This window comes from Pogoniulus pusillus, chromosome 3 (assembly GCF_015220805.1).
Source record: "Pogoniulus pusillus isolate bPogPus1 chromosome 3, bPogPus1.pri, whole genome shotgun sequence".
NCBI lineage: Eukaryota > Metazoa > Chordata > Aves > Piciformes > Lybiidae > Pogoniulus > Pogoniulus pusillus.
The window spans coordinates 13,962,437-13,988,152 of record NC_087266.1 but is presented as its reverse complement, the minus strand read 5'-3'; the positions used below and the strand labels follow the sequence as shown (position 1 = coordinate 13,988,152).

General features: G+C 41.1%; 1 protein-coding gene across 8 annotated transcripts in view; it reads right to left on the bottom strand.

The window, feature by feature from the left end:
• The window catches only part of CNTN5 (contactin 5), a 736,829-nt gene that overhangs the window by 4,041 nt on the left and 707,072 nt on the right, over positions 1-25,716 (bottom strand). For all 8 annotated transcript variants that reach the window (XM_064170433.1, XM_064170430.1, XM_064170397.1 and 5 more), the window contains 4 exons: positions 15,455-15,564; positions 3,877-4,063; positions 3,294-3,406; positions 1,917-2,085 (listed from right to left, as the gene is read on the bottom strand). In XM_064170433.1, coding sequence (XP_064026503.1) covers positions 1,917-2,085; positions 3,294-3,406; positions 3,877-4,063; positions 15,455-15,564 — 579 coding nt within the window. The remainder of the gene's footprint in view (positions 1-1,916; positions 2,086-3,293; positions 3,407-3,876; positions 4,064-15,454; positions 15,565-25,716) is intronic.

Below are 25,716 nucleotides of genomic sequence, written 5' to 3'. Positions count from 1 at the left end.
GTAGTCCTTCAGGACTAAAAAGCCATGTTTAGCTGACTTTTGAAGTGTCAGCAGAAAGTTAGAATTAAGATGCCTTTTTTGTGTGTTTAGGCAAAAAGACAGTGCTATTTTCTGATTGTTCTTGCCACTGGCCCTTCCATTACTCACCTGTCTAATACTGATACTTCAAACTTTTTAAATATATTGTGGTAGCTGAGGAAACAGAAGCTAGGCATCATAATTTATACAATAATACTGTAATAAATGAATGATTTTATAAAAGAATAGCTACTCAAGTAGCTCAGTATTACTGTATTATAGAATCATAGAATTCTATGATTCTATAATACAATACTACTGTAATAAATTAACGATTTTGTAAAATAATAGCTACTCAAGTGAGTCAATGTAAACTATTGAGAAATTCAAGGTTATTCTGAAGCAGCCACATATGCAGGGTTCAGCTATCTAAATGCACAACGGTTTAGTTGTTAGGTAATACACCTTGGGCTGGTGGTCCAGAATAATGTGCATATCCTGTGTGTCCCAGTTCATATTTGACAGCTCTGTGCAAATGTTTGGGATATTTTCTAACATCTCAGATAGTCCTTACATGTCTATGTCTGACTTTGAAAGATCAGCTGAACTGCTGGCCAGGCTGCACTGTTGGTCTGTATGTATTATCTGGCTTCAATGGGGAGAGACACCTAGTGCACAGAGAAACATCTGCAGCTTAATTAGGTTTTCAGATGTTACCCTAGAAAGTAGGAGATTTCCTGTAAATCCTCTGTTTTGTTCCTCAGCCCCACTTAGATGGCTTAGTCTCAAGCATCTCAAATGTATTTGTTAACATCTTTACTGGCACTGTTTAATTTGCAACGTGGGCAGTGGGTTTGAATGCACCCTCATCAAGTTTGATGATGACACCGAACTGTGCGATGTGGTCGACAGGCTGGAGGGAAAGGATGCTATTCAGATGGACTTGAAGAGACTTGCCCATACAGTCCCCATGAAGTTCAACAAGGCCAAGTGCAAGATCTTGCACATATGTTAAGGCAATCTCAAGCACAAACAGAGGCTGTGAGGAGAATAGGTTGAGGGCAGTCTTACTGAGGAGGACTTTGTGATGTTAACTGATGAGAAGTTCAATGTGAACTAATAATGTGTACACACAGCCCAGAAAGCCAACCATATTCTGGGCTGCAACAAGAAATACGTTTTCAGCAGGTCAAGGGAAGTGATTCTTTCCCTCTACTCTGGTCTGGTAAAACCTCATCTGAAATAGTGTGTTTAACTGAGGCTTCCCACATAAGAATAATATGGACTTGCTGGGGCAGATCCAGAGGAGGGCCGCAAAGATAATCAGGGGGCTGGGGCACCTCCCCTATAAGGCTATACTGAGAGAGTTGAAATAGCTGGAGAATGCTCTGTGGAGACTTCATAGCAGCCTTTTAGTACCTAAAGGGAGTACACAGAAAAGCTGGAGAGGGGCATTTTACAAAGTCTTGCTGTGACAGGACAAGAGCTAATTGTTTTAAACTGGGAGTAGATTCAGATTAGATATAAGGAAGAAGTTCTTCATTGTGGGTATGGTAAGAAACTGGAACAAGCTGCCCAGAGAGGTTGTGGCTGCTCCCTTCATGGAAATGTTCAAGGCCAGGCTGGAAGTGGCTTTGAGCAACCTTGTCTAGTGGAAGATGTCTCTGTCCATGGCAGAGGCAGTTGAAACTGCATGGTCTTTAAGGTCCTTTCCAAACCAAATCTATGATTCTATGAAATGGTATTAAATATTTCTCTTTGAGTATGTAACTGAAGACTGATTTATGATTTTATCCAATAGCTACAGAATTATAAGAACATTTTATTCAGGTAGAGAATAGTAAGAGTTAATGAATATTGCTACAATCACCACTTTACAAAGAGAAGTGTAATCTTACCTGAAAAAGATGGAACTCTGATCTGGGGACTTGCAGTACCATCACCTCCTTCACTGACTGCACAGACCTCAATGATGTAGACACCAACATCAGGAAGTAGGACCACTGCAGAGGTTTTCTGTGTTTCTATGACTTGACTGTTGCTCTGGCCTTCTTGCCTAAATAACACCTGTGATCAATAAAGTAGACAGCAGTTATAGTGGTCATTCCTGCTATGTACTGAACATTCTGTATAGACAACAGAGTCACTGAAATGTTAACTGTTTCATGCTTTCATTAGGACTTTTTTCACATTACATTTAAACAAGTCATCAGCTTTTGCCATTCTCTTTCCCTAATGGCTTCAAAACATTAATAGTAAAGCATATTACCAGTTAATGAGTATGAAAGGACATTGATTTTGATCCAGAGTGAGGATATATCATTTGCCCTCTCAAGCATTAGGTGTTACACAACTTTTTCTCCAGAATGTCTTCAGAATGCATTTTGGGTTCTGTTTGGTTCAGATTCTCGTCCCTAAATTCATGTAGATATTAATATTTTTTACTTAAGAACACAACTTCAAATGTAAAGAAAATGCCCTAAATAATGCTCTTGTGGTTTACCTTAGTTGGCTAAGTCAGATGAGAATAGGTTAGATCTGTCTCCATGTCTCCTGTTTGTACAAGCTTAGTGTGTGAAATGAAAACAAACAATTACATAGCTACCTTTTTGGTACTTCTGTGTAAGAGTTTCTGGCCCCAGACAACATGGAAAAGATCAGAAAGGTGTAAGAACCCAAAGTAGCCAACTCAACTTTTTCAGAATCTCAACTATTCTGATTAAGGTTTACACCAGTTTCTGGTTTATTTGAACCATTTTACACGTTCTTGGTGATGTTTCCCAAGACTTAATCCATATTTTACTCTTTAAAACTTCAAAACTTTAAATGCCAGATGTTACCATTACTTATTGTTGAACACCACCAACATGATCGCAAACCAAACAGAACTATTTGTGTTTCTGCTCCATAAAAAATATTAATTTTAATGTCATTTAAAGATGCCTCATTCTTTTGCATTTCTCTGAATCCTTCTGCAAACACAGATAAATTGAAGCATTAGTAGCAATTTCATTGCAGTCTGGTCTTATTATTTGCCACTTCTGAGCCAAACATGATGAACTGACCCTCTAAGATAAAAGCTTACTCAGTTTATATTCAGTAGTTAAAAATCACAACACAGACAATGTTGGAACATTTCTCTCTCTTCAATTCTCATGGTGAAAACACTGTAGACAGTCTGCATAGCATATTTTACTTACACAAAAAAAAGAGAAAGGGGAAAAAATCAACAAGGAAGATGAGTTTGGAAGAATGGTAAGCAAGGATACACTGACCTTGTATCCCATTACATCAGATTCATTAGCTAGAGGTCTGACTGGCTCCCACCCAAGAGACACATGAGAACCATCCTGTATCCACATGATATTGCTTGGTGCTTGGCTGGGAGCTGTGAATTAGAAATACATAAACATATTTTTTTTTAGGTAGTTTATTTAAAATAAAAAGAAAAGTTTTTAAATATTTCATGACATTTACAACTGATTGTGTAAATAAACTCCCAACTGTAGCTGGGACTTGTAAAGTTTGGGTTGGTTTTTTTTTTGTTGGTTTGTTTGGGGTTTTTTTTTGCATTAGAACTGCCATTTAATACCTTGCAATTTATTTACCTAGCCCCACTCCATAAACTCCACAGACCTTGTGAACTTGAACTCATTTCTCTTCCATTCTTTGCCAAAATTGTGGCTGGAAAGATAACCTTTGTTACGAATGCAAAGGTGTAAGAATTCATATCTAAATATCAAAACTTCAAAAGTATGCATGGTTCCTGATTAGTGTACACTCTTCTTAAAGGAAAACCACAGGACAGAGGTTGCTCCCTGACTTGTCCCTTTGAGAAGACATACTGAGGTCACTTACGAGACTTCTTGGTTGCTGCACGCACAGCAGTGCTAGGTGGTCCATACCCTGCAGCGTTGTATGCCCTCACTGTTAGATGATACAATGTATTTCCTTCTAATCCAGTCAGAAGAATGGATGATTCATTTCCCTCAGTTTTGACCTTTTCTGCTGCTTCTTCCTGCTCCATGTCTTTCCAGTAGCCAATCTGCCAAGAAGTGAGCAAATGAAGGGATTAATATAGGCATCTAGCAAAACCACACTTCCAGAAGCTCATAATTGTTATCCTGTTTAGCACAAGGGCTAAGCTGCCTGCTCTCCCAAAAGTGAGTGGAACAGTAACACACACAACTCAGGGCTGAGATAAAGAGGTAAGAGTTTAATGTAACATAAGCTACCATAAGCACAGTGCATAATTACCTTAGCTAACAGTTTAACTAATCTAACATGTGATTACCTTAGCTTAGTTTATTTGCAGAAGTGCACTGAAATACAAGGAAAAAAAACAAAGATCACAAACCAGAAAACCAAACCCAGCAGCTACCTGACTCTCGCTCTTTCTGCTGCAATGTCTGCAGGAAAAAAAAACAACTCAACAAAAGAACACTCAAGAAGCCAGAAGCAGCAACCAGAACAGGTAGCCTCCCATGTTGTAATCTGAACTTCAAGCCCTATAGTACTTTGCTTGTTAGCACTTTCATTTTTGCAGCTGGCATGACTGCAGCATGGTATAGATGACTGCAGCATGGTATGAATAACAGCAGCAGGTTCAACTCAATCCATGACACCTCTGTAGGGTTTTTTACCCATTTCTGCCTTTTGTCTGATTAGAAAGCCCTCGGTTTAAGGTAAGGTTGGGACAGTTGAAATCTCAGTTGGGATTTGCAGCCTAACCTCAGAGACAAGTAATGCTCACCTCTCCGAACTGGCAAGACTCATAGTATGACAGTTTTACCTGAAGCATATTGAATTGCTGTGTACTGACACATACACACACAAAGGAACTCTAAGATGGAAGATCAGAGGATGGATATTGTCAGGACATCAAAAGTATTTCAAAGAATTCAAGGAGAGCTCATCCTCTGGTATGTCACCAGAATATCTACCTTTGCCCTGGAAAGCTCTGATCACATAAGAAGTGTTGTAAGCAATAGTCCCTTTCTGGTCCTGTGCAACGCAGAACCATGAGATCTCTTATAAGTATAGCAAGTAAGAAATGACAGAACACTGAAGGAAATATTTCATTCCTCTCAGAAATGTAATCTGAAGAAAAAGAAGGAAGTGTGTTTAGTTCTTAGAGATAAACAAGTTTCTATTATGTGAAATTTTCATAGCATATTTATGCCCTTCCTTTCAGACATAAAAGCCCTTAAATGATCTTTGATGGTTCTTAGTCCATATTTCTGTTACCTGCACAGGATTTATCATCATTTCAAAGAGGTTATAATGCTGAGCCAGGAATATGACTAGCTACTTTCTTCAGGGACCAAGTATTTGCAGGGCATAACCAGAAAAAAGCAGTACTGTTTCTTTTTAATGTACCTACACAAGGAAGGTAATTCCCATGGGACTCTAGTTTCCCTAACAGGGGATGTCACTAACGTGCCATTCAAAGACCTGTATTCAGCTTACTATTATTCATGCTGGGACCTGCTTGCATTTATTGCACATTTTGACCTTTTCTGTGAGGTTGGTTATTTCATAATAAGTTATTCATATTACATCTGGATAACTTTTCCTCTGAGAAAAAGGTCATGGACATTGCAGCACTTTTGTGAGTGTATACCAGAAAATGGAGAATCAAAAAAACCTCCAAAGTTCATAGGAAAATAAGACCAAAGAGTACAATGCTGACCTTTTATAATTATACTAGGACTGCCATTTAATAAAAGGAAGAAATCTAGATAGACCTGGCTGCAAAAATTAACATTTGAGGTCATATCTTCACTTCAATGGCTGTGTTAGCTTTGGTTGAGGGTACATCAGTTTGAGCCAACTTAAAGTCTACTCTTCCAATTGTAAAATTAAAGCAAATAGATTTTTTTTGTGTGTGACTGTATTATCTCATGTCAAAATGCTGTTGCTTTTATTGTTAATTATAGCTCAGATAGCAAGTATATCCATAATCAGCACTTGCTGAAATAAGTGTGACCCACTGAAGTATTCTGCTAGTTGAATGCTTGACCAAGACTATTAGTATCTGAAGTATAGAATCATAGAATCATAGAATCAACCAGGTTGGAAGAGACCTCCAAGGTCATCCAGTCCAACCTAGCACCCAGCCCTAACCCATCAACTAGACCATGGCACTAAGTGCCTCATCCAGGCTTTTCTTGAAGACCCCCCAGGGATGGTGCCTCCACCACCTCCCTGGGCAGCCCATTCCAATGCCAATCACTCTCTCTGGCAAGAACTTCCTCCTAACATCCAGCCTATACCTACCCTGGCACAACTTGAGACTGTGTCCCCTTGTTCTATTGCTGGTTGCCTGGGAGAAGAGGCCACCCCCCACCTGGCTACAATGCCCCTTCAGGTAGTTGTAGACAGTAATAAGATCACCCCTGAGCCTCCTCTTCTCCAGGCTAAACAGGCCCAGCTCCCTCAGCCTCTCCTCATAGGATTTGTGCTCCAGGCCCCTCACCAGCTTTGTTGCCCTTCTCTGGACACCTTCCAGCACCTCAACATCTTTCTTGAATTGAGGGGCCCAGAACTGGACACAGTACTCAAGGTGTGGCCTGACCAGTGCTGAGTACAGGGGAAGAATAACCTCCCTTGTCCTACTGGCCACACTGTTCCTGATGCAGGCCAGGATGCCATTGGCTCTCTTGGCCACCTGGGCACACTGCTGGCTCATCTTCAGCTTACTGTCTATCAGTACCCCCAGGTCCCTTTCCTCCTGGCTGCTCTCCAGCCACTCTGTCCCCAGCCTATAGCGCTGCTTGGGGTTGTTGTGGCCAAAGTGCAGAACCACCTACTCACAGCTTTTCTGGCAAAAGGAAAGAATCCTGGGCTCCTTTCATTTTACTTGCAATGTCATACAGTGATGCCGGCAAATAGTACTAAGCAGTGCACAAACAGGTAGGGAGAGACAGAATATGTCCTGGGGACCCTATCACCTGGCTGTGAGGTTTGCTGAAGATGTAGCAGGGGAAGGATCAGAAAGGAAAATCTGCCCACGTTTGCACAGGTGGAAGGGGTAGAAACACAGCTGAAGTGGTGAAATCCTGGCTCTAGACAGCCAGGAGCAAAATTCCAAGTAGCTCAATAGGTCTCATTGTTTATTCACAGGGCACACCACATCTCATGTCAATGCAATGTACAAGACAATAGATAGCCCCCAGCTTTTGCACTGAAAAAAAAATGTACAGCCTGAAGAAGCTGTGAAAAATTGACTTCCCAAATATTGGGATGTGAAAATCCAATGAATGTGGAAGAAAGCTAGAAGTATAAGTAAGCCCTTTTGATGTTTTTCATGTGTTTGGAAATGCTCTCTACCACTGCTTTTATGGCATTATCCATTTGGATACTAATTATCTTCTGCACATGGTCAGGCTGCAAAAACAGCCATGACAAGTATCCCATTAGTTCAGTGGCATGGCAAAGATGTTCCTCCTTTGCAAGGGAGTGCTCTTGGTGGAATTAAGAGACTGCACTAAGCACCAAAACAATGAAATGCAATCTGAAAATGCTTCCATTTCAATTTCTCCTGTATTTCAAAGCCCTTGCATGTTCAATCTCTGTTTTTAAAATTGTCCTTAAAGATTTACCAGGTGAGTTTGGATTTTGATCCCAAAGTACAGTTTTCTTTTTCTTTTGTAGTGCACATGTTCATTTGTGTGCCAAAGGAGATCAACCAAAAACTGATCATAGAAGAGAGCAACAGTGGTTGTTGACTGAAGTCAGTGGCGGGGGAATTTTAATTGAAATCGAGATACTGCTGATCTCTGAAGGTGTTGGATGTAATTCTTAAAACAGAAGGCTCATTTATTGACTATTCTTTGTGGTTCAGAAGGGATTTACCACACTGTGATTTTCATGAATAATTACTTTGAACATCGATATAGCACAAAATGTAAGTCAAAAAAAGTGTAGCCCATATTTGAAAAATGAAAGGAAAATGGAGGAAAAAACCCCACATTTGGTCTGTTTAATGCATTATTGTTTGTCAGGTTTTACATTTTTTCTGGGCCTTCTTGTTGCTTCTCACTTAGCCAAAGAATAGCAGCCTTTGATAACTGATTCTCAGAAGCCCACAGCTTTGAGCTGGAGGGAAAGTGTTAGTGATATTTAAACACTGGAACAGAGGACATGCACAAGCCCTACGAGGAGAGGCTGAGGGAGCTGGGATTGTTTAGCCTGGAGAAGAGGAGGCTCAGGGGGGACCTCATTGCTGTCTACAACTACCTGAAGGGAGGTTGTAGCCAGGTGGGGGTTGGTCTCTTCTCCCAGACAACCAGCAACAGAACAAGGGGACACAGTCTCAAGTTGTGCCGGGGGAAGTATAGGCTGGATGTTAGGAGGAAGTTCTTGCCAGAGAGAGTGATTGGCATTGGAATGGGCTGACCAGGGAGGTGGTGGAGTCACCGTCCCTGGAGGTGTTGAAGAAAAGACTGGATGAGGCACTTAGTGCCATGGTCTAGTTGACTGGCTAGGGCTGGGAGATAGGTTGGACTGGATGATCTTGGAGTTCTCTTCCAACCTGGTTGACTCTATGATTCTATGGTCGCTGACTGTTTACCAACATAGCTAGTATCAATATTACAGAAAAGGAACTTGAAACAATCTGAGAGTATAGAAGGTGTCAGAGAAGAAAGAGCAGTGAAATGAAGGAACTGCTTCTAGGCCTAACATGACCCCCAACCCCACCTAAATCATGATTCAGATTTCATATTTTAATTGTCCTTATCACAGTATCACAGTATCATCAGGGTTGGAAGAGACCTCACAGATCGTCAAGTCCAACCCTTTACCACAGAGCTCAAGGCTAGACCATGGCACCAAGTGCCACGTCCAATCCTGCCTTGAACAGCCCCAGGGACGGCGACTCCACCACCTCCCCGGGCAGCCCATTCCAGTGTCCAATGACTCTCTCAGTGAAGAACTTTCTCCTCACCTCGAGCCTAAATCTCCTTTGGTGTAGCTTGAGGCTCTTTCTGGTGCTGGCCACCTGGCTACAGCCTCCCTTCAGGTAGTTGTAGACAGCAATAAGGTCACCCCTGAGCCTCCTCTTCTCCAGGCTAAACAGTCCCAGCTCCCTCAGCCTCTCCTCGTAGGGCTTCTGCTAGAGGCCTCTCACCACCCTTGTCACTGGCACATGGAAGTTATGCAAATATTAGTTCAATAGCAGAACAAAGCACTTAGGACAGGAGAGGAGGTGCTTTTTGTGTTATCTCAGGACATTGTTGTAACCCCTCTGCAGAACCAGATGAGAAATTCCTGCAAAATGGTCAATCAGCCTCAGTTCTACCCTTTCCCCCAAAATAAACTTGCTGAGTGAAAAGAAGAAAAAAAACACTATTCACTACTCCTTTCAGTATCACAGTATCACAGTATCACCAAGGTTGGAAGAGACCTCACAGATCATCAAGTCCAACCCTTTACCACAGAGCTCAAGGCCAGACCATGGCACCAAGTGCCATGTCCAACCTTGCCTTGAACTGCCCCAGGGACGACGACTCCACCACCTCCCCGGGCAGCCCATTCCAGTGTCCAATGACTCTCTCAGTGAAGAACTTTCTCCTCACCTCCAGCCTAAATCTCCCCTGGCGTAGCTTGAGGCTGTGTCCTCTTGTTCTGGTGCTGGCCACCTGAGAGAAGAGAGCAACCTCCCCCTGGCCACAACCACCCCTCAGGTAGTTGTAGACAGCAATAAGGTCACCCCTGAGCCTCCTCTTCTCCAGGCTAACCAATCCCAGCTCCCTCAGCCTCTCCTCGTAGGGCTGTGCTCAAGGCCTCTCCCCAGCCTCGTCGCCCTTCTCTGGACACGCTCAAGCATCTCAATGTCCCTCCTAAACTGGGGGGCCCAGAACTGAACACAGTACTTAAGGTGTGGTCTAACCAGTGACCTTATTGCCTTCAGGATTTTAAAAGGATTTGAATGAGCATACAGGTAACTTTGTAAGGCAAAATGATTCATATATAAAACTTCTCAATTGCTAATTTTGTAGTTTTGAAAACTCATTCATTCATTCATTTACCAGTAGCCTGGTAGCTTGGTATTCTGGCTGGTGAAACATCAGTTCCTTTTTTTATTGTCTTTACCAGCCTATGGTAGAAACATCCATGTGCTCTTTAGGAATTGCTTCAAGGTATATACTTCATTAAATAAGTAAAAAAAAAAAAAAAATCCAGTGTCATGCAGACCTCATTTTCTGTTCCACTGTAAAACCAGACAAAATGCATCTAAGAAACAGCAAAAACTTGCATATTTTTTTCGTTGAAAAGTCAAAATATGATTCATAAAATTAATTATGTCAATGAATCCTAATCCCCTCTGAAAATGACATTTGGAATTTTCTATCTTTTAATTTTTTGTTGTTGTTGCTAGTTGATCTTTTGATTGGGTTAGTCAAGCTCTTATGCTCAAGGGAAATTTCAGTGAAAAAGGCATGAGCTTTGTCATCTGTACTTAAGTATTACCCTTGGTTTTCTGGCAAAGAAAAAAAGGAAACAAAAATACCTTTTCTAAGTAGTAATTCTTCCTCTTTGCCTTCTGTATCAGCAGTGAGTGACAAGGAAAATGCTGCCTAGGGGTTAAATAGATTTTATAGTCTTCCAGTTATGGATTCTAAACAATACGAACTATACACTGTATTTTTCTACCGTTCTGAACAAGTTTCCAGGCTGCTTCTACCTTCTCAGAGTGTATCTGACATATATTTAGTAAGGTCGGGCGGACAGCTGACAAACCTGCGCTGAAGACAGGAATAATATGTGCTTTGGAAGATGCAAATGAGTACAGCAAACCTTGCATAAAACTCAAGTGACATAACAGTTAACACTGCCTTTCAGGGATGACAATGTGAAATTGGACAAGTTACTTTGCCTTTCATTACTCCTTAGTACAAACAGGGCTGGAGTGAAAGTGGGTCACTGTAATCCTGTCCGTATGTAGTAAATATTCTGTCACTTTTGTTGCCCAAACATTAAAATGCTAAAAAAAAAGCCCACCTGTTTATAATGCTGTTGCTAAAAGGCCAGGAAATGTGAAGACTGTGTAGGTTGTTGCTGCTGTGGTGACTGCAGGCAGAATACAAATTGATACATGAAAACAGAGTGGCTAGGCAGACTGCTTGAATAGTCAGGAACAGTGTGGCCAGTGGGACGGGAGAGGTTATTCTGCCCCTGTACTCAACACTGGTCAGGCCACTCCTTGAGTCCTGTGTCCAGTTCTGGGCTCCTCAATTCAAGAGAGATGTTGAGGTGCTGGCAGGGGGTTTGGAACTAGATGATCCTTGTGGTCCCTTCCAACTCTGACTGACTTTATGATGCTATGATTCTATGACAGACTGCATTGGGTTGAAAGAGACCTTCAGAGGTCATCTTGTCCAACCTCCCCTGCAGTGAGCAGAGGCACCTCCAACTAGATCAGGCTGCCAGGCTGCCCAGAACCACTTTAAGTTTGATCTTGAACATCTCCAGGGATATCAACTGCATCCCTGGGCAACCTGTTCCAATATTTTACCATTCTTATTGTAAAGAACTTCCTCCTTATGTCTAACCTAAATCCACACTGCTCCAATTTAAAGCCATTGTCCCTTGTCCTTTTTCTACCAGCCCTTCTGGCAGTCCCTTCTCAGTCTTCCTGTAGGTCCCTTTCAGATACTGCAGTGAATGCTATACAGCACTGACTCACTGTACCCATCCTATAAGTCACTGTCTCCTTTTTGATGAAATTCTTCCCAAAAAGAACTCAAGAGATCCAGCTATACAATCTTCAGATTGTGTTCTGTCCTGACAAATTATGCAGGAGAGCAGCATTTACTCATCTGTTTATTGAGCAAAGGCTGCTCTGATCATAATTCTCCATGGGAATGAGGACAGAAAAGAGCAAACTGCTCCCTGAAAAATTCATCTGCCAGAAAGCAGGCAGAGAAACTCTGGCTAAAAGAACAGAGAGGGAAAAGCAGGAGGGGTGCTTGTGTGCATGAGGAAAAAAAGCACCCCTCTCTCCCCAGATAATAATACCTCAGATGGCTCCTCTTATTCTGTCATGAGACAAGGTAGAAAGAAGCAGTAAAGATTTTTTTCTTTGTTTATGTTTTTTGTGTGCTGTCAGATGCAGGTCCCTGGTTTAAAATATTTACTCTGTAATCTTCATGCTGGGTCTTAAAATTGGTGCACAGCACACTAAGGACCCAAATAATTGAAGGCAAGCTGTGTGGTGTGGCTGACACACTGGAGGGCAGGGATGCCACCCAGAGGGACCTGGACAGGCTGGAGAGGTGGGCCCAAGCCAACCTCATGAAGTTCAACAAGACCAAGTACAAGATCCTACATCTGGGTAGAGGCAATCCCAAGCACCAATATAGGCTGGGCAGTAACTGGCATGAGAGCAGCCCTGAGGAGAGCGCCTTGGGGATGCTGGTGGACAAGAAGATTATTATCAGCTGTCAATGTGCTCTTGCAGCCCAGAAAGCCAACCAGATCAAGAGAAGTGTGGCCAACAGGTAGAGAGATGTGATCCTCCCCCTCTACTCTGCACTGGTGAGATCCCACCTGGAGTACTGCATCCAGTTCTGGAACCCCTATTACAAAGGGGACATGAAGATGCTGGAACATATCCAGAGAAGGGCCACAAGGATGATCAGAAGGCTGGAGCACCTCTCCTATGAGGAGAGACTGAGGGATGATTAGGAGACTGGAGCACTGCCTTATGAGGAGAGGCTGAGGGACCTGAGGCTTTTTAAGTCTGGAGAAGACTGAGAGGGGGTTAAATAAATGTCTATAAATATCTGAGGGCTGGGGATCAGAAGGTGGGAGGACAGGCCCTGCTCACTTGCTCCTGTGATAGGACAAGAAGCAATGGATGTAAGTTGCAGCGCAAGAGATTCCACCTCAACACAAGGGGAAACTTATTCACTGCAAGGGTCCCAGAGCACTGGAACAGGATCCCCATAAAGGCTGTGGAGTCTCCTTCTCTGGAGACTTTCAAGGCCTGTCTGGATGCATTCCTCTGTGACCTGAGCTAGATTGTATGGTCCTGCTCTGGCAGGGGGTTTGGACTCGATGATCTCTTTGGGTCTCTTCCAACCCCTGACATCCTGTGAGCCTGTGTGATCCTGTGAGTCAAGGCTGTTCAGTTTGGAGAGAAGGCTCTGAGGTGACCTTATTGTGACCTTTCAGTATCTTAAGGGGGCCTACAAGAAAGCTGAGGAGAGACTTTTTAGGATGTCATAGTCAGGTAGTGATAGGACTAGAGGGAACATAACAAAGCTAGAAATGGGTAGATTCAGGCTGAACATGACGAGGAAGTTCTTCACCATGAAGGTGGTGAGAGCCTGGAATGGGTTGTCCAGGGAGGTGGTTGAGGCCCCATCCCTGGAGGTGTTTAAGGCCAGGCTGGATGGGGTTCTGGCCAGCCTGATCTAGGGTAGAGTGTCCCTGGAACTAGATGATCCTTGTGGTCCCTTCCAACCCTGTCTGATTCTGTGATTCTATGGTATTATTAATAAGGTTCAATGTTAATAACCCCTGCTCTTTCAATAATAAATTCAAAATTAATTACTAAAGAGTCTACGAGAGACATAAAGCAGATGAGTCTTACTATTGGGCTCAGAGTATGCTGAACTCTGAAGGTCTAAACATTTTCCAAGTCAGGAAGAACTCCAACACAGAGAGCACAGCGTCCTACCTGTAACAGCTATCTGTCATTAGGAGAGCTTAGGGAAGTGTAATGTGACAAGAAAGGTAAATGCAAAATACAGAATCACAGAATCACATGCAAGTTATGAAAGAATAAGATTCTAAGGAAAGATTTTTCAATGTTAGAATAAAAAAAAATAAACAAAACAAAACAACACCACCAAAAAGCCCCATAAGGTTAATAGAAAGTGTGGACAGCATGATTGATGGGGTTTGGGTAAGAATGAAAAGAGTAAGTGTAATTCAAAACATGTCAGGATATCTGTGAAGGAGTAACAAAACAGCAAACAGACACCTTTCTAAAGAGAAAAACACAGGGTATTGCAAGTAAGTTATTTCAGAGAATAAACGACTGGCCTGGAAATTGAAGACAAAGGTTAGTTACAAGTGGAGCACTTCAGCATGGAGAGGGATAGCATTTGCAGGGTGACTATCGTCTCTATCAGATAGCTTTGCCCTTTTTATATAGTAGTACTAAAGGTAAAGTGCTTAGATATCATTGTGCTGCATGAAGTAAGCCATGTCCAAAAAAATATTTAACTAAAAGAAAAAGTGGATTTAAAGTACAACGAGAGAGAACTGACAGAAGGTTTACAGAGTTCAGCATGGAAAGAGATCTGAACAAATGAGACCTGAGAGGGGACAGCCTGCTCAGACTGCACTAGGTAGCAACATGGGAATATCTCATTATCAAGAGCATACATTGGTCAGGTAAAAATGTGCCAGTTGTGCCTAAGCTGTGGGCTAAATGTGCTCTCCTGGTCATGGTTGTCCAGCCTGAGGCAGTGCTGGAGAGTGTGGTGGCTCTGATGCTGCTTGGGCACAATATTTTCTTCCTAAGGCCATCAGTGATTGTCACCAGCCCTCATTTCTTGTCTGGATAAGCTACCAGGCAGACAGTCTGTGCTAGTAGGTTACAAGATGTCTGTAGGCATACAAATGATTGATATCTGCCTCAGACCCGTGTTTGCCCTCTTTCCATTGTTACTGCACAGAATCAGGATACAGTCATCACTAAAGGACTAAAGCAGGTCAAGTAACCTGCACCCCAAAATCAGTACATGGAGTCTAGCTGAGCTATTCCCTGAGGAATGCAAGGTCAGGATGGCTCACGGCAGCCTCAAAGAATAGGTTTAGTCCTAGGTGCAATCTGTTCCTGGAAGTTTGGATAGTAAACTGGATCCAAAGCTACTACTGGATCCCAAAGGGCAAGAAGATCTGTTGCCAGGTTGGAAAAGGCTGTCTCTAAGCAGGACTTTATTTGTGGTCTGTGCAGCTGCTGCTTCTCCTCCTGACATGTGATCGTTTATGGTCTGCCCAGCAGATGTCCCTCGGCCGCTGCGGGATAAAAGCACGATAGACGGCAGAAGCTTTCTCCTTTCCCTGTGTTGATTGCTCTCAGTAAATAACAAGTTTGAACTGGTCACTTAGAGCTGGAAACAGTCAATACCTAATCTTCCCCAGCCTGTGAAAGAGGCATGCTGGGTCACTTGCAGTTCTTTCAGCTCTTTTTGAAGTGTCAAGAAGACGTTATAAGAACTGGTTCTGAACAGTGCTCAAGCAGAAATAAATAAAAGATGCTCTGGTGCTACAGCTGCGGCCGTTGTTCTACATCTCGTCGTGTGTATGCTAAACTGAGCATAATCTCTACTGAAGTTTCACTACTGCACATGTTAACAGAATGCAATGCCAGCAAAACAACAAGGCTTCTCATTATGATAGTCTGTGTTCATACCTCAAATCCCTGTGGTCTTCCTAGACTTTCTTTAATATGTTTCCACGCAACAAGAATCTCTGATACAGACAAACTCGTAGCTTTGACATCGATGGGAGCAGCAGTGGGTTCTGTATTAAGAAAAATGGAAACAATAAACCTCCACTGTAACAGCTTGTATTTATCAAAACCTCTCCATCTTAAACTGTCATTTGCTTCCTTTATTCTGCCTTAACACTCACAAGAAGGTATGACACTTATGGGGAACGTGAAAAACTGAATGAGATGAAGAGAAGATTACTGTTGTGAGTTTTTCATTTGTGTCATGGTACATCAGTATCTTGTCATCGATGATGGGTGCAACAAACTGTAACAGAATCTCTTCTCTATTATTTTTTGTAGAAAAAAAAAATTAATGTTTGCAAATGCTTCCCCACCCACACATCCATTTCATAGCCCTTGATCAACCTAACTTCAGCAGTAAATGGAGCATTCATTCTCTTCACCAGCTAAAGGTGAGTGATGTCTTGACAGGGTGCTCTGTCGGTCCTGCTCTGGGGTTATATCAAGCAAAAAGTGATATTCACAGTGGTGGTGAAATGTTACATAACAGGAATTTTTAGGACTCTGTTATTATGTCCTTGAAGTCACGGGCAGCAGTGTCTGTAGTGTGCTGTCTTCTCTCTGCTGTAAAGCATTTTCTGGTTTAGCCCTGGGATGCGCACAGTTTTCTGAAGAAGGCATTAAGATCTATCCCCTTGTGCTAGTTTGAAGCAGGGTAGAATGTTTTGGTGAGAAGAACTAGATCATAGGCCATGAAAGGAAAACAATGGTGATGTCTACTCCCTCAGAGTCTTGCTGAGGAAGAAAGGAAAACATTAGATAACACTCTCGCCATTTTGTTGCACTCTGCCTTGAGCTTCTGGCTGAGCTGCATCTCACTAACCTCTCCTTCCACTCACCTTTGCTTCCTAACCTCTTGGCTGAACCTCTATTCTTCCTTAGGACTGGGATAAGATTGAGAGGGGCAGGGGGAAGGTGCAGGGGTGGTTGAGAGCCCCTCCTGGGGACTCAGGTTTCTGGGAGGGGAGTTGTGTTTCTGTATTACCTTTTACCTTGTATATTCCTGTATGTTTCTGTATATACTGTAAATATCTGCTTGTATATTGTGCTAGCTGTAAATAAATAGCTTCATTTATATTCCCAGAGCCAGCTGAGACTAGTTGGGTATTTCTAAAATGTGGGGGGGTGGGTAACACCCAAACCATCACACCCTGTCATTACATGTGGTGTTACCACTGGCCTTGTGTTCATGTTTCTATCTTTGTGCTGTTTATAGGACGCTGTACTCCTGACTTCCTGACTATCTGGAGCGAAGGACCCTTCTTGCCATCCAACCAGGGTAGGTGTCCTTCAGAACAGTTAGGGCATGGCCAAGATGCACACTAGAACCATAGGGCTGCAGGATGCTTTAAATGTCACACCTGCCTAACAGTGTTGCCACAGGCGTGTTTTATTTTACGCTTTCATATCACCAAAGCCTTTATGGAGATCTAACTTCTTTTAATGGTTGGGAAGCTGAGTAGATGTTCATAGAGATCTGCTACAACAACTGTCTATTGAGCATAACACCAGTTTGTACCTCCAGTGAATGCACTGGGAATGAAGATAGTCCAAAAATGGTCATATAACAAATGAAGATGAGTTAAGAAATCCCTTGGATCTTTTGCTTTATTACCTAAATATTACTGAAAATTTGCTTAAGAAGAGCTGTGGAGACAAGACTTGAAAATGGAGAGTGAAGCACACAGTAGTGGCATTTCTCCACCATTTTGGTGCAGTTTACTTGCTGAGCAAAAGTGTGAATTCACATTCCCCTGCAATTGCAGAACTTTAGATTTCTTCTCTGGCCTAATGTTTCCTAGTACATTTCTAATGTGTTGATCTGCTCTTGAAGGACAGGAAGAGGTCTTGGCTTTTTGTTATAGGGAGGTGCATCAAAGAGGTTCCTAAAAAAATGCTTTTATGGGACTCATTTAACAGGGCTGCAGAAAAGGAGTTTCTTAATGGAACAGCCTAAGTTAATATTATACATTTTCCTCAGTGATCAAACTGCCTTAGTAAGATGCTTAATATCAGTCTTGACTCATTAGCTACCATTCTCTGATCATATTGCAGGCATTGTTCTGGCACTGTTCCCCTACACTTTTTCTCTGACATTGCTTATGTGAATTTTTTTATCCTTTTTGATGGGAGGGTTTTAATATTTGCAGCTCTTTTTGATATTTTTTTATTTGCTTCTAGAGAAAAGCATTTCTGATGTGATGCAAAGTGGTCTTTATTACTAATAAGTGTACAATGGGTGCAGAAATTTTCAGGTAACAAAGAATAAATAAATAAATAGATAAATACTCAGGAATAAGTTAAATGATTTTCTGAAAGAATTGTGCCATGAAGAAATATATTCTTCATAATACGCTTTTTTGTTCAATAGTTACATCCTGCTTTGTATTTTGTGTACATCTAAGATTTGTGTGGCAAAAGCTGTTTTCTAGTTTTTGTGTTATTGAAGCAATTATCTTGTTGTCAGAAAAGATTGCAGTGGGATAAATAATTTGAGATGCACGTAAGATGTTGGTTGGCAGCCTTTATGCTTTCTATAAATGTAGAAACAATTTCCTTTTCCTAGCATTCACTCATGTTGGTTTATGTATTGCTTTGAATAGAAACACTGAATATTTTGAGCTATTTTTAAAAAATGGTTTTCAACAAATGGAGTAGAAATAGTTCAGATATTTTTATGTGAATAAAATGCATTTCTTACATATCCAGAAACTACTTACTGCAGTGTTGCTGATATTAGACATTGAGAATGTCAGCGTTCAGGAAAAGAACAGAAATTATATATTTGGGAATAAGAAGTGTTATGACTGTCTGAAAGTTATGGAGACTAAACAACATAGTTTATTGATTCAGAGAAGATGAAGACCATACTGTTTCTGCTGATGTGAAACAGTCTGTAGTTTACTGCAATGCCATGCTTTATTCTGTGTGTCTAAAACTAATGATAAGTTTGACAGGCTCATTACATTTTTCTATAATGATCACTGACATAATAATTTTCATTTGTTAATATCCTGGTATTATGCTAGCCCTATAGTTGTTCTCCTGAGGTCATACTGCTTGGGAAAAAAAAGGGGAGGGGGGGGAGAGCAGCAGTATTTTTTATGGTGCCTTTAATATTCTGTGATTGACTTAAAGATGCAGCATGGTGGATTTTCAAAAAACTATGTACAATGCCCACAAAATGTTGTCTTTCTATCTGCTGCAATCACACTTTAAGGAAACATGCTCAGTCTGTAGGTCTTTCAGATGGCTGTAAAAGAGCAGGACAAGGGATTCCACTAATTGCATTGATTTAATGTTCAAATGGAGAATCCTGAATTTTGATCCTGGCAAGTAAGAAAAATAAGAGTTAGTTACTAGTTCTCACTGTGTCCCCACTTGGGGAATCATGGAATGGTAGGGATTGGAGGGAACTTCTGGAGATCACTGAGTCTACCCTTCCTGCCAAAGCAGGATCGTTTAGAGCAGGTTGCACAGGAATGCATCTAGATGGGACTTGAAAGTCTCTAAAGAAGGAGACTCCACATCCTCTCTAGGTAGCCTGTTCCAGTGCTCTGGCACCCTCACAGAAAAGAATTTCCCCCTCATGTGGAAGTGGAACTTTCAGTGTTCCAGTTTCCATCCATTGCCCCTCATCCTATCACAAGGCACCACTGAGAGAAGGCTGGTCCCTTTTTCTTGACACCACCCCTCAGAAATCTGTGAACATTAATAAGAACCCCTCACAGTTTTCTCCAAGCTAAACAGCTTCAGGTGTCTCAGCCTTTCCTCATTCCAGTCCCTTATTCACCCCCATAGCTCTCCGTTGGACTCACTCTAGCATATCCCCATCTCTCTTGAATTGCAGAGCCCCGAGCTGGCCACAATACTCAAGGTGCAGTCTCACTACATTGCTTTTGTGGTTGCAAAACAACAAAAATAAAGACCATTGATTGTCTCCCCAGATAGGCTCAACAGCTTCTCACATTTCCTTGAGTACTTTCTATTTTCACTTTCAATTTGACCAGTATCTTTGTAGAGAATTTTAAACCAGAGAAATATTACAAAGGTGAGGAGGTGAGCTAACAGTGAAGCAGTGATCAGGTCTGCAGTGATGACCTCTGACCTGGACCTCTTTTATTTAGAGGTGAAATACCCCTACTTGTCAGGTAGAAATTCTGAAGCCTACTCCTATAATTCTGCTCTCCTGCACACTTGCTCACAGTATACATCTTCTTGTTGCACTCCTTCCTCTGTGGAATAACTCTGATTTATTAAACAGTGGGGTGTCATGTGGGAATCCCTATTCCATTAAGGCGTTACTGTATGTTGCCTACACATGGCTCACTTGCCTTAGCATGCAAGTAGAAGTTGGATGAGCAGACTGATAAAAGTTGGGCTTTGATAGATTAAAATTGCAGAAGAGCCTTGTCATCTTTACAAATATAAATGCCTCATTTCTACCAAGTGACAAAGCAGCACCCAAGGAGGGCACGTGCCTATAATACTGATTGCACATCTGACTTCCCCTGGACGTTAGTGTCATTAAACAAAGGAATGCTTAATAAACTTCTACATGCTAAGATTGTGATTTTGCTCCTTATGGAGATTGCTCCAGTTGAATTTTTACAGGATTTCTCCAAGTGGATCAGACGGCAACAAAGGAAATAGTCCACTGCAGTTTACCACTAATATGCTGATGTATTAATTTTCAGGTTCATCTAACCCCCAAACAGCTCAGCTTTAGCTATGAAATCAGCCAGAAAACTTCACTTCATAAATGTAAGATTTTAATTAAAGACAGAGAGAGTGTATTCTTTCCTCTAAATGAAAAGGAAGGGGTGATATATTTGTTTGCTTCAATAAGGGATTAGGGTGAAAGGCAAGGGGAGGAGGGCCTAACCTACAGTGTCATGTTTAAAATCACATCATCCACTAGCTGGCCAAAAACTTCTTGAAGTTATGAGAGATCAAAATCGGCTGTTATATATGTGGCTTTGCCTTTCAGATAACTGAGAGTTTGGTTCTTCATTGGCTCAGTAAATTAGTACAAATCCATACAAAGCAAGAACAAAAGTTCTCTGCGGTATCATTACATCTTGTATGTGTATACAGGAGTGCATTTGGAATCCCTTGGGAGGTTTTAAAAAGCAAGACTGAGAGTCTTCAGGCATTACCTTGTACTGCTCAGGGCTGTATTTCATATCTAGAAGCTTTTAGTAGTGTTCACTACACTGTTTATCACAATTACAGACCTTTCAGTTTTTGTAAAGATAATTTCACCAGGTGCCTGAAGGAGAGGACAGATACTGAAATTAACAGAACTGACTCTGTATCAGCCATTGTGACAATCATTAAAAAACCCAAACACCTTTATAACAGTTCTAACACATATTGAAACCAGCTGGGTTCCCTCTTTCTCTCAGAAACTTATTTCTTAATTCTATTTTTTATATCTCTACTACATGTATTCTAATTCATATTTATTGTTGTGCTGATAGACTCTGTCTATATTTGTCAACTAAACAGGAACAGAAAGAGCAAGCATTAGCTTGAGCACAGACATAGAGTTGTCTAGAATAAAATAGTTAACATGATCCATGCTGAAGTACTGACTGGCTAGTTAGTACTGCCCTAAAATATGCTGGTGCCTGGCCAGAGATGGTTCCCAGAAGGTGTATGGATGCAGCCACAGTCTTGAGTGTGACAGCATTGAAGAGTGCAGATGTGAAATTTTTTGGCCAACTGGCTTCAAGCATAGTGAATGTCTGGCTTGTTTTATTTGCTAAATAATAGTAATAATGATAATGATACCAATAGTAATAATAATAGCATCATTATCCTTTACCTTCAAAAGTTCTTCACCATCCCTAAGAGTTTCCCTGATTTACAGACAGCATCTTAACCCAAATCAGTTTTTTCTCACTAGGACAAAATAAATAAGGTCTTAATAATTTCCTGAATCTTCTAATGGGCATATCTTTAGATCCTCAGATGTCATGTGTTGCCTCAGACATGTACAACCTCTTGCGTTATAAATTTCCATGAGATTTTACACCTTTGGCTCAGAGGCATTCCAAAGCACTTTCATTTCTAGTCTCAATACTCAATTCCAATTTATTAAATAATTTCTTGGTATTTAATGATGTCTTGTTCCATTGTCATATGTTGCCATAATATTTTCTGTAATGACTGACTTATTCATCAAGACCATTATTTCTTCTAAATTAGTCTGTACTAGATAAAGAATATGCTAATTATCCTAGCCAGAACATAAGGTCAATGAGTTGTATTTACTGTCCAAATTACTCTGAAGAGCTAAATCCTCTCATAAGTAACTCTGACCTGTAATATTTATCTAAAATTAGAAGTTTTTCATCAGCATCCAGGCTGGAATGGGCTGCCCAGGGAGGTGGTGGAGTCACTGTCCCTGGAGGTGTTCAGGAAAAGCCTGGATGAGGCACTTAGTGCCATGGTCTGGTTGACTGGCTAGGGCTGGGTGCTAGGTTGGACTGGATGATCTTGGAGGTCTCTTCCAACTGGTTGATTCTATGATTCTAACCTCTGGTTTAACTCAGTTTTTTCCATTGCCCCTTTCCAAAATGACATAGAGCCCATGGATGTTCTGTTTTATCCAAACACTGGTTTTGTATTTCCTGATATGTTACAGCATCACCAGTGTGTTATGAGATCCAAACGTTTTAATTTTGTCTTTCCTATGTAGCTCATATTTGTCTTTCTTATGCAGCTCATATTTTGTGTAGTCACAATTACTAAAGCAAGTCTACCTGGCCATCATTGCTCTCTGTACAGCTTTTCCCAACGTTTTGCAATGACACCTTTATGCTTTCATATTTCCTTTGCTGTAACTACTATAACTACATTTCTGATAGTTCCAGTTTTCCTCTTTTGGTGGATTAAACCTGCATGGAGACTGCATATGATTTCCCTGGTACTGAAAGCTTGTGTGAGTAGTCTGAGCATTCATTCCTAGCTCCTCAATATTCAAGTGGAATGTGGTCATCAAGAAAAATCTTTAAAAATATATAAATGTTAAAACAAACAGTGCTTAGCACTGATTTTCTTTATTGTTTTAGTTTTCAATACCTTGTGTCTTCATAATTTTTGTTCTCTACATATAAGAATCATCTATGCCTGCACCACAGTTCAGTTCTTTTTCCCAGTCTGTCCTAGCATGAATCTGATACCATTATGTTCCTGGCAGTAAGTACAATCAGAAGATTTCTCCCTGCTCTTTTCTCCATGCTTCTTTTCAGCCTTAGGCATACACAACTTCTCTACTGGCAGGCAGCCTGACTTGCCGTGCTTTCCCTGTGTTCTGGTGTCACTTTTTCTCATTAGAGTGTTCCTTTACGGGAAGTTCCGGTTTGTGTTGGAATACATCTGTTGTGTTTTGTTCTGCTTTCTCATTGAAGACAATTGTGTATATTTTTTCCCCCTATACTGCATCTTCTGTGTACCATCATCATTTCCTCTTCTAATGGGTGCCAGGTTCTCATAATTTCTTTTACTTCACTACAACATCTGCCCTCTCTTTTTAATCTTTCCTTGAACATTTTCTTTCTTCTAAGGTCTCCAGGAAAGATTCTCCCTTCAAACTTTTCTACTGCATTAAGGAATCTTTGTCAGAGAATCACATTTGTGTGGTTTTTTTTTTGTTTGCTTGTTTTCTGGTGGGTTTTTTTGTTTGATGGATATCCCAGGAAGCTAGTTTTGACCAACCTTTTTATCTGATTCTCTGTTCTATTCTCTGTTCTTTTCATTACATTCATCTGCATCTTTAGCTACTGGAAAGTCTTTCCCATTATAGAATCAAGAATCAAGCAGGTTGGAAGAGACCTCCAAGATCATCCAGTCCAACCTAGCACCCAGCCCTATCCAGTCAACCAGACCATTAGTTGTAACCTGGTGATATTCCTATGAAATCAAATGATCAATGAGGGAGAAACCATGTCTTCAAACACCTATAAATAGCCAGGCTCTGTCCATCTGTCAGCTTTAGGTTATCACTATCACTGATACCTCAAAAGCATTTTGAGCATATTATCTTCTAGATATCTGACTTAAGAGATAGACATGAAAGGATTAGCCCTTGTACTTATGAAAAATCACTATGTTTTGCTCATGTTTTCTGAGATTCTTTAATCAGGTCATTTTGTAAGCCTTTTGTCTCCATCAGAGGCACTTGTGGTAATCAGATATCCATTGCTAAGCTTCTTGTCTAGGCACAAATTGGCACCACTGCTAATGAGCTCTGAATGTAGATCAGAGAGACATACAGAAAACAGATACATTAATTCAAGCATTTATATAATTGTTTATAATAAATGAGAAATTTTGTCTTTTTCCAGAACCTGTCCTATGCAAGCTCCTAGGATTTTTTATTCTGTGTGCCTAGCAGAGGTAATATGTTCTACAATTCATTAGATAAATTTAGTATACCAATAAGCAATTGTAGATAGAAATCTTTTAATATGTAATAGAAAGTTTCCTTAACTTTTAATAACTTTATTCTAGATCTTTAGTAGTAAGTGGAGTGTGTGATGAAAAGCAATAAGGTAAGAGTTTTTTGGATCAGCTCAAGGACCATAATATATAGAATGATAGACTGGTTTTGGTTGGGAAAGACTTTTAAGATCATTGAGACCAACCACTGTCTAACTCTAAGAAATCTTCTGCTAATCCATGTCTCCTAGCACCATGTCTATGCATTTTTTAAACAACTCCTGAGATGGTGAATCAGCCACCTTCATGGGAAGCCTATTCCAGTGTCTCAGAAACCTTTCAGTCAAGAATTTTCTTTGAATATCTACTCTTGTAAAACTTGAAGCCATTTCCTCTTGCTCTGCCACTTGTTATTAGGGAGAAGAAACAAACATCCACCTCTCTACAACCTCCTTTTAAGTAGTTGTAGAGAGTGATAAAGCTGCCCCTCAGCCTTCTCTTCTCCAGGCTAAACAAACTCAGTTCCCTCAGTCACTCCTAAGAAGACTTGTTCTCCAGAGCTTTCACCAGCTTTGCTGCCCTTCTATGGAGCCACTCCAGGACCTCAGCGTCTTCCTTGTAGTCTGGGTCCCAAAACTGAGCACAGTACTCAAGTTGTGGCTTCACTGGTGCTGAGTACAAGGGAACATTCAGTTCCCTGATCATGCTTGTAACACAATTCCTGATACAAATCAGGATGCTGTTGGCATTCTTGCTCCCCCTGGGCATGGTGATAGCTCATATGGAACTGGCTGTTGATCAACACCCCTAACCTTTCTCTACTGTGCAGCTTTCTGGCCACTCTTCCTCAAGCCTGTAGTACTGCATGAGGTTACTATGACTGAAGTGCAGAACCTGGCACTTGACCTTGTTGAACACCATACAACTGGCCTAGGCCCATCTATCCAGCTGCTCAGGTCCCTTCCTGTCCTGAAGAAGATCAACACTTCCTCCCAATTTGGTATCACCTGCAAACTTATTAAGGATGCACTCGATTCTCTCATCCAGATCATTGATAAAGATATTAAAGAGAATTGGCCCCAGTACTGAGCCCTGGAGAACACCACTTGTGGCTGATAATTGGTTTATCTCTGTTCTACTCTTCGTATCAGCAATCCAACCACTTTTTTTACCCAGCAAAGCATCCACCCACCCAAGACATAAGCAGGCAATTTCTCCAGGAGGGTATTTAGGAGACCATGTCCAATGCTTTACTAAAGTCCAGATAGACAAAATCCATAGCCTTGCAGAAATAACAAGCAAAGGACTATTTATTACAATTTGCCATACAGCTTAAGTTAAAAAAAAATCCATTAAATTTTCACCCCCCTTTCTTTGCACAAACTCCACTTCTATTGAAGTTTCTGATTAGAGTATGAAATTGTTAAATAATAGAAACATTGCTATAGGCCTCACAGTATCATTTTATTTCCATTGAGGAACAGAGAAGTCAGCTGCAAGATTTCCAAGCTGCAGCAGGCAATTTTTACATTTTAAAATATAATGTTTTTTATAATAATGTGAATACTTGGTAATGCTGATCCAAACAGTGGAACACAAACAAATTAGCAGGGCTGCTTTTAGCAAAAACAGCATTTCCAACTTCTATAATTACTGTGAGAGAATAGCAGTAGATAATCTCTGGTGCATCGTGGCTCTAATATTACACACTT